The following is a 10,203-nucleotide window of genomic DNA, read 5'->3' as shown; positions in this document are numbered from 1 at the left end:
TCAGGTTTGCTTTCAGGGGATTTCTTCTGACTATGAAACAGGAAGTAAGAGATACAATGACTACATACTGAGGACTCTTTAAAGTAGAGACACTACATACTGATATACACCTGAACATCAGCAGGAGAGGACTCTTTAAAGTAGAGACGCTACATACTGATATACACCTGAACATCAGCAGGAGAGGACTCTTTAAAGTAGAGACGCTACATACTGATATACACCTGAACATCAGCAGGAGAGGACTCTTTAAAGTAGAGACACTACATACTGATATACACCTGAACATCAGCAGGAGAGGACTCTTTAAAGTAGAGACGCTACATACTGATATACACCTGAACATCAGCAGGAGAGGACTCTTTAAAGTAGAGACACTACATACTGATATACACCTGAACATCAGCAGGAGAGGACTCTTTAAAGTAGAGACACTACATACTGATATACACCTGAACATCAACAGGAGAGGACTCTTTAAAGTAGAGACACTACATACTGATATACACCTGAACATCAGCAGGAGAGGACTCTTTAAAGTAGAGACACTACATACTGATATACACCTGAACATCAGCAGGAGAGGACTCTTTAAAGTAGAGACACTACATACTGATATACACCTGAACATCAACAGGAGAGGACTCTTTAAAGTAGAGACACTACATACTGATATACACCTGAACATCAGCAGGAGAGGACTCTTTAAAATAGAGACACTACATACTGATATACACCTGAACATCAGCAGGAGAGGACTCTTTAAAGTAGAGACACTACATACTGATACACACCTGAACATCAGCAGGAGAGGACTCTTTAAAGTAGAGACACTACATACTGATACACACCTGAACATCAGCAGGAGAGGACTCTTTAAAGTAGAGACACTACATACTGATATACACCTGAACATCAGCAGGAGAGGACTCTTTAAAGTAGAGACACTACATACTGATATACACCTGAACATCAGCAGGAGAGGACTCTTTAAAGTAGAGACACTACATACTGATATACACCTGAACATCAGCAGGAGAGGACTCTTTAAAGTAGAGACACTACATACTGATACACACCTGAACATCAGCAGGAGAGGACTCTTTAAAGTAGAGACACTACATACTGATATACACCTGAACATCAGCAGGAGAGGACTCTTTAAAGTAGAGACACTACATACTGATATACACCTGAGCATCAGCAGGAGAGGACTCTTTAAAGTAGAGACACTACATACTGATATACACCTGAACAAGGGCATAATGTTTCCTCTTTAAGAAGTGAGGACATACATGAATATAACTTAAAATTAAAGTTATTTCAGGGCACATTCGATAAAGAGCATGTCTAGACGGAACTGTTTATAACAACATTTCTCTTTAAACAGCAAGAAACCTGCTGTTCTGGTTCAAATGAAAGCAGGGAGAGACTGAGGATCCAATCTGTGTGTTTATGTAAATTGATCGACTGTTTCCTCGACTTTCTCAACACATCAGAGGCTCTTCTTCTTCACGCTGGGAGATGAACGCCTCTGGAGGAACACTCGCTGTTACATTTGAGTGTGTGTGTGTGTGTGTGTGTGTGTGTGTGCGTGTGTGTGTGTGTGTGTGTGTGTGTGTGTGTGTGTGTGTGTGTGTTTGTGTGTGTGTGTGTGTGTGTGTGTGCTATTGCTTTAAGCGGCTTAATTTAAAAAGATAAATACGACATTTATCTCATGATGAATATAGTATAGCTTTGCACACACACACACACACACACACATACACACACACACACACACACACACACACACACACACACACACACACACACATAGCCTAGTTTCACACTCTCTTATCCTCCAGGACATCTCTCACTCGAGGGCAGCTGCTGCGGGGGAAAGATGGAAGAGAAATAGATGCGTTCGTGGGAAAAGGGACGATACTGAATCAACAGCTAAACTGAATCCTGTGCTTTCTGACATATTTGGGATTTAAACTCTGACCTGTGCAGATTCCACATTAATAAAAACGTCTATCCATCCAGGACTAAATGTACTTTTGGGGTAGATACTTCGCAGAAACATCGTGGTGTCACTCTGTCTCAGACATTTTAGTTTAATTGGACTTTAGTGTTAATATGAAGAAAGAATTTGGTACTTATGTTGTTTTTCAGAAATGACTGATTACTTTATAATCTTAAATAAATGAAACGTAATTAAGATGTTAACTGCCGATTAGGCGCCTAAATGCTCTTAGTGTCTTCATTAAATCAAAATGAATGCAGAATAGAGGTTGTTTTGATTTATGCAGAGACAGAGAATGGCCTAACTGGCACTTAACTTGACGTGTAAGTACTTATTTAGCACTTTCTCTGCTTTCATGGATACACGGAGGACTTTGAGATGAAATGATGGCATGTTGTGAATTTCTCATCAGGTCAAATGAATGGGTTTGCCCTCAGTGACAGGGAACAGAGTGAGGGGACGCGACATGAGGTCATTCTCAATACTTCAACATTCATTTCATCTCATATATGCACTCTATTCAGGATCGACTTTATTCTAGACATTACGACTAAAAACAAATCTCCATGGTGTGTGTGCGTGTGTGTGTGTGTGTGTGTGTGTGTGTGTGTGTGTGTGTGCGTGTGCGTGCGTGCGTGATAAATGTCACTTTAACACACACACACACACACACACACACACACACACACACACACATATACACATGCATCACTTTAACACACACACACACACACGCACACACATGCATCACTTTAACACACACACACACACATACACATGCATCCATAGTCTTCAGTGAGCAGCTTTTTTAATAATCCAACTTGTACTCACCAGCAACTTTTAACATGTTATATTTATTCCCAACATATCGACTTTTCAGTGTGACTTTATTCACAATATTTAAACGTTATCCTCCACATCCGTCACATTTCATCTTTGTTTTTGCCATTTCCACTTTTTAGTCTCAGAATTCCACATTTTGACTTTTCTGTTCAATATTTAGATTTTTTTTTTTTACATTTCAACTTTAAACTCCACATCTTGCACGTTACGACATTTCCACTTATTTCACAAAATGTCAACTTTTTCTTCGACATTCTGACTTATTATTATTTACATTTTGACTTATTTGTTCATAATTCAGCTTTCATGTCTATTTTTCAACGTTCAGTCCAATTTACATGTTTACTTTATTCTCCACACCCTTCGTGTTTCGACCTTATTCCTGTCATTAAAACATTATCATTTACATTTCTACCTATTTTTAACATTTCAAGTTTAAACTGCACGTCCTTTACGTTTCAACTTTTCACATTATTCTCAACATTTCAAAAATATTCTCAAAATGTCCATGTGTTGTTCATATTTCAGCTTAAAGGTGGGGTAGGTAAGTTTGAGAAACCGGCTCGAGATACACTTTTTGTTATATTCCATGGAATGCTCTTAACATCCCGATAGCAATGAATATCTGAAGTGCTTTGACAAAAAATACATAAAACATATCATCTGTGGAAGCCGTAGTACTGTAAAAAGCACGACCAATCATCTGAGCCGACCCGTCTAAAATAACTGGATGGCCTACCTGCCTGTCAGCCTTCCATCGGGGCACAAACTTATCTCGTGCCCTCATTGGTCATGTGCGCGTTCGTGTGTGTTGGAGGAGGGGCTCTGTAAGGAAGTGGCAGATTTTCTCCGGTTGTGTATTTTCAAATTCTAGCGCACTCGAGCTGGTTTCTCCAAAATTACCTACCCCACCTTTAATTGTCATTTTTTAAACATTAATTCCAATTTATATACTTAATATATTGTCCACACCCTTCATGTTTCGACCTTATTCATGTCATTAAAACGTTATCATTTAAATTTCTACCTATTTTTAACATTTCAAGTTTAAACTTCACATCCTTCACGTGTCGACTTTTTTCTCAAAATCCAAAAAACAAACCCAGCTTATGTCCGGCACTAATAGTCTTCCATAGTTTCTCCAGCTGAAATGAAGTTCATGTTTTCCTCGCTTTAAAAATAATCCAACTTAAATTTCAATATTTAGACTTTTTTTTACATTTCAAATTGAGTCTCCACATCTTCCGCACGTTACTACTTTATTCTTGACATTTAAAAAAATCCCTGAAATAAAAACACCTTTTTGTCGGGCACTAATAGTCTTCCATAGCTTACCCAGGTAAGATGAAGTTCATATTTTTCACTTTAACATTTTTCTTTTTTACATTTCAACTTTTAACTGCACGTCCTTTACGTTACGACTTTTCACATTATTCTCAACATTTCAAAAGTATTCTCAAAATGTCCATGTATTGTTCATATTTCAGCTTAATTGTCATTTTTTAAACATCAATTCCAACTTATATACTTAATATATTGTCCACATCCTTCACGTTTCGACCTTATTCCTGTCATTAAAACGTTATTCTCGAAATATAGACCTTTTTCTTTACATTTAAACTTTAAACTCCACATCCTTCACGTTTCGACTTTTTTCTCAAAATCCAAAAAACAAACCCAGTTTATTTCCGGCACTATTATGGAGCTTTTCCACTGCAGGGCCTCGCACGGCTTAGTACGGTATAGTTAGGTCTTGGTAGGCCAGGCTCACTTTATGCTGCGTTTCCATTACAGTTTAGTAGCTGGGGCAGTAACTATGGTAACGCAGTGTAGGCGGAGCCGTGACGTCATCTTCAATGCGAAACACAAAACCAACATCAGCCGTTAGCTGTTAGCACTCAGAGCTCACAGCTCCTCATATCTGTTCAGAAACTTAGTTAAACAAGTACAAACCACAGACTGTCTGTGTCATGGTGAATACAGTCGCTGCTTTATTTATGTCTGTAGGCCGTTGTTGTGAGTGTGGACGGTCGGAGCATATACAACGTTAGCTTAGCCGATCTCCATTCAGAAAACACGCATTTTAAAAGGTTTTTCGCCTGCCGTCTGTCTGCAGACTTGTCAAAGCATTAATTCATGGTTTTTACTAACCGGTATCAGTATGTAGTTACTTCGGCATCATTTTGAAACCTGTATTACAATTAAATCACGGTCAAATATGTTCATTTCATTGTCAATATTTCAATATTTCTCATCTACAATTTGACTTTATGCTTCACATTTCAAGTTTATTCTCCACCTCCTTCACATCACGTCTGAATTCTGGAAATAAGAACACCTTTTTGTCCGGCACTAAAAGTCTTCCATAGGATGTCCAGGTGAGATGAAGACTTTTTTTTACATTTCAAATTGAGTCTCCACATCTTCCACACGTTACGACTTTATTCTTCAAATTGGAAAAAATCCCAGAAATAAAAACACCTTTTTGTCCGGCACTAATGCCGCGTTTCCACTACACGGCCTCGCTCGGCCCCGCTCGGTATGGCTGGGCCTCGTTAGGACTGGCTCACTTTATGGCGCATTTCCATTACAGTTTAGGAACTGGGGCAGTATCTATAGTAACGCAGTGTAGGCGGAGCCGTGACGTGATCTTCAGAGGACCCCAGAAAAACAACACAGCCGTTAGCTGTTAGCACTCAGAGCTCACAGCTCCTCATATCTGTTCAGAAACTAGACAAAAGTTAAACAAGTACAAACCACAGACTGCCTGTGTCATGGCGAATACAGTCGCTGCTTTATTTATGTCTGTATAGGCCGTTGTTGTGAGTGTGGACGGTCGGAGCATATACTGCGTTAGCTTAGCCAATCTCCATGTAGAAAACAAGCATTTTAAAAGGTTTTTCGCCTGCCGTCTGTCTGCAGACTTGACAAAGCATTAATTCATGGTTTTTACTAACCGGTATCAGTATGTTGTTACTTCGGCATCATTTTGAAACGTGTATTACAATTAAATCACGGTCAAATATGTCCATCTTGTTGTAGTTGTTGCCCCCTTTCCAGCGACGCTCTCTCTAGTTTAGCATACTCAGCCCGACTCAGCCTCGTTGTCTCTGGCCCTGGCCCCACGATTTTATGAGGCCAGAAAAACTGTGAATTAGGACCCGCCGGCCGGTACTAGGCCAAGTGGAAACGCAACCAAAGACGGGCCGCTGACGTCACAGCCCTCTTAAACCGGGCTGCGGGCTGTAGTGGAAACGCGCCATAACAGTCTTCCATAGGATGTCCAGGTGAGATGAAGTTCATATTTTCTTGCTTTTTAAAAAATAAAAACCTCTTGAACTCAGCCTTAGTTTTCAAGACTCTCGTATTAACAAACAATATAGAGCACAGTCTGCCTCCACTACGTGCTGTTTGACGGCAGGTTATTGTACATCACGGCCCCCGGGGGGTAAAACTCCACCACGGGCTCCCTGGGCGCGCTCACGGGCACGATCACCTGCCCTTGCTCGTCCATGAGAGGCTTTGAAGTGCCCGTGAAAGGCCGGATCGCCGGTGACGTCATCCTCCAGAAGAGCTTCTTCAGCGCCTTCCTGAACTCGCGCCTCATCAGGCAGTACAGGATGGGGTTCAGACAGCTGTTGGAGTGCGCGAGGCACACTGACACCGGAAACACGTACACCTGCGTGGTGTAGAACTCATAACTGAAGTGCACCACGTTGAGTTTGATGAGGATGCCCCATGCTGTGAGCGCCTGGTTGGGCAGCCAGCAGAGGAAGAAGGAAAGGACCACGATGGTGACGGATTTGGTGACCTTTGCGCGGCGCTTTGCGCTCGATGTGTTGATGTTTTTGGAGGTGATGAAACGTAAAAGGAGCAGATAGCATGCGGAAATTACGCACAGAGGAAACACAAACCCAAGCAGCACTTTCTGAGACTGGTAGAGTCCCAACCAGAACTGCGCAGTGCCGTTTGCTTCAGGGAACTTCACCAAACACAAGTCCTCACTGGACACGTTCACTGTGGTGGAGAAAACCGCGTGCGGCAGAGCGGCAGAGACAGCGGCGAACCAGATGCAGACTGTGATGCAGCGCGCGGAACAACAGCGCGGGCGCCTCCTGCGACCCTTGAGCGCGGAGGCGAGAGACCAGTAGCGCGCGACGCTCATGGCCGTGAGGAAAAACACGCTCGCGTACATGTTCATGGCCGTGACGTAGGACACGATCTTACACATGGCTTTTCCGAACAACCATGTGAAATCCAACGCGTTTTCCACCGCCCAGAAAGGCAGTGTCAGCACGAACTGGAAGTCTGTCACCGCCAAACTGGTGACGAACAGGTTGATGGAGGATTTCTTCCACACCTGTTTGGTTTTCATCAGATACAACACCAGTAAGTTCCCCACTAAACCCAGCGCGCACACCAGAGAGTAGATGATGGAGATGATGATGCGCACCACCGCCGCGCCGTCTCCGACAGAGTAGGTTTTGTTAAAGTCCGGCAGAAAGTTCCGGTCAGAGGAGGACAGGTTGCTGCTGTTCAAAACGCAGCTGAAGTTTGCAGGAAAAACAATCCCCCCCGAGCCCTCATAGTTAGTATCCATGAATTCTCCAGACATTTTAACTTCCAAAGATGTGTCCAAAAGTCATGATCCAAAATCCTGTGGGTTTTTAAATCCGTGCGTAACCGTCCGTGCAGGAATTCTGTGAATGGGAATAAAAGAAAAAAAACTACAAGATAGAAAGTGAAGAAGAACTTTTATATACAAGTCTTTGCACACGTCGTTCACTCTTGTCTGGAGACGTTTTTCAATCCACCAGTGGGGTATTTACTGACCTGTTATCGTGGAACAAACGTTAAAAATGATCTTCATAAAGACCAAAAACATATCCAAAAAAACGGTGACTTCCAGATGTGTCCAAAAGTCATGATCCAAATCCTCTTGTTTTTAAATCCGTGCGTAATCCGTCCCCATGCCGGATTTTCTGGGAATGAATTCCAATGCCTGCTGAGCAAAGACCTGCGCTCCTCACCGCCCCGCGCGACTCTGAGCTGCCTCCTCTGCGCGCGCCGCGTCCCCATGCGCGTCCTGACGCAGCGATCAGACACACTAATTGAATAATCATATAGTCGAGAGACGCGAGCTAGAGCGCGTCGGAGAAGCTGAGCTGCTAGCTCGCGCAAGCAGAGAGCAGAGAGCAGAGAGAGTGAAGAGAGCCTCTCGTTATTTTCTAAGAGCTGCTCTCTCTCCTTCTCTCTCTCCTTCCACCTCTCTCTATCTCGCTCTATCTCTCCTCTCTTCTCTCTGCTCTCTCTCAATTAAATTCTATCAGGCTTTATTTCCATGAACTAAATGATATATACTGTATGTAAAATACTGAAGAACACAATACAATTAATATACCTCAACATTGACATAACATTGTACCTCCTCTTAGTTATTATCTTCTCAATACGATAAAAACAAATATATATACATGTATATATATATATATTTGTATATATAGATAATAAAAATAAAGTGTGAAAGCATTGCAAAAAATAAACAAATATTGCACATGTTGCTCAATAAATGTATGTTATGCTTGTGTGAAGATAAATATGCATATTTATTATTACAAATATTGTTATATAAATAACTTTTTAAGATGATGTCTTTAAATGGACTGTTTTAATGTCCTGGCTAACAATACATTCTTAGTTTTCCAAATGTCATGTGGCTTTCTTTTCAAGTTTGTGATCATTTACTGTATTTTGTTAAAAAGAAAATATATATTATTTATTTTTGAGGCATTCTGCTACCTGCACATCTCTGTTCAAAGATCAATCACACAAACACACACACACACACACACACACACACACACACGCACGCACACGCACACGCACACGCACACGCACACACACACACACACTGGAGATAGTGAAGCACTAAAAGCCTTTCCCTATTGATCCATCCGTCCATTACTGTTAATTCTCTTTCAAGTTTGTGTTCATTTATTGTATTTAGTCAAAAGAAAAATGTATATTTTCTTGTGGCATTCTACTACTTCAAAGATCTGTCGCACACACACACACACACACACACACACACACACACACACACACACACACACGCTCAGCCAGGATTTGATCTCTGTTAAGCAGTCCATCAACTGCTGTAGTAAGTTGACATTAGAATTGAGAGGCAGATCGATCTGTACATCATCAGCGTAACAATGGAAGGGGACATTGTGTTTTGTGAGAATTGAACCTAGGGGCAGTATGTACAGTAGAAAGAGGATGGGGCCCAGGATAGAGCCTTGGGGAACCCCACAGGTAAGAGGGGCTTTGGCAGAGGAGAAGGCACCTAGCTGCACTGAGAAGCTACGGTCTGTCAGGACCTGAACCATGCAAGGGCAGTGACACACACACACTTGCACATCTCTGTTCAAGGATCTGTCACACACACGCACGCACGCACGCACACACACACACAAACACACACACACTCTGGAGATAGTGAAGCGCTAAAAGCCTTTCCCTATTGATCCATCCGTCCATTACTGTTAATTCTCTTTCAAGTTTGTGTTCATTTATTGTATTTAGTCAAAAGAAAAATGTATATTTTCTTGGAATACATTTTTGTGTGGCATTCTACTACTTCAAAGATCTGTCGCACACACACACACACACACACACACACACACACACACACACACACACACACACACACACACACACACTGGAGATGCTGAAGCGCTAAAAGCCTTTCCCTATACTTTTAATTAACTTTCTATTGATCCCTCTCTTCTTCCTGCTCTTCTCCTGAGGGTTTCTGGGTAATGCTGATAAACGGGCAGAAAGAAGTGACGGGGGTTAATAATTCAAAAAGAAGATGACAGGTGAACTTGGGAGAAGAGGAAGGATGGAGGAGGACGAAGAGCTGGAGAAATGAGCTGATTTACCCAGAGTGCAGATTATCTAAATAAATGCTATTTCTGAGCAAATCATCCTGCGCTTTTATGGTCTACAGGAACTATGACTACCTTGCTATATTTGATTTTCATTTATTCATATTTAAATATAATTGTATGTTTGTTGTTGCTAGGCGAGCTGAGTGTGTCCCAGTTCTCTCTGCAGGTGTTAACAGCATCATTGGTTCCACCCAGAGACTGTATATATATATAAAGATGTGACCTGAGTACAGTCTGATTCATCACCCTGGACAAAACAGAGCTGTTGCTGCTCTTCTGAACAAGCTTTCTAATTAAGAAACATAGAAAAAGAAACAAGATGGAAAAGGTAAAGAAGTACAAAAGGTGAGTTGCCCTCAGGTTTCACACCTTTAATTAAAAAAAGTATTTAAGTCTGGA

At 41.7% G+C, this 10,203-nt stretch overlaps 1 protein-coding gene across 1 annotated transcript; it reads right to left on the bottom strand.

Annotated features, from left to right (window-relative positions):
• Positions 1–6,162: 6,162 nt before the first annotated feature.
• Positions 6,163–7,466, bottom strand: rxfp3 (relaxin family peptide receptor 3). Its single transcript, XM_034126005.1, has one exon. It carries the CDS (start codon positions 7,464–7,466, stop codon positions 6,252–6,254), a length of 1,215 nt encoding a protein of 404 aa, XP_033981896.1. The 3' UTR covers positions 6,163–6,251.
• Positions 7,467–10,203: the final 2,737 nt, after the last annotated feature.

This window comes from Trematomus bernacchii, unplaced genomic scaffold, assembly GCF_902827165.1.
Source record: "Trematomus bernacchii unplaced genomic scaffold, fTreBer1.1, whole genome shotgun sequence".
Lineage (NCBI taxonomy): Eukaryota > Metazoa > Chordata > Actinopteri > Perciformes > Nototheniidae > Trematomus > Trematomus bernacchii.
Note: the sequence above shows the minus strand (reverse complement) of the source record. Positions and strands in the feature narration are given on the sequence as shown.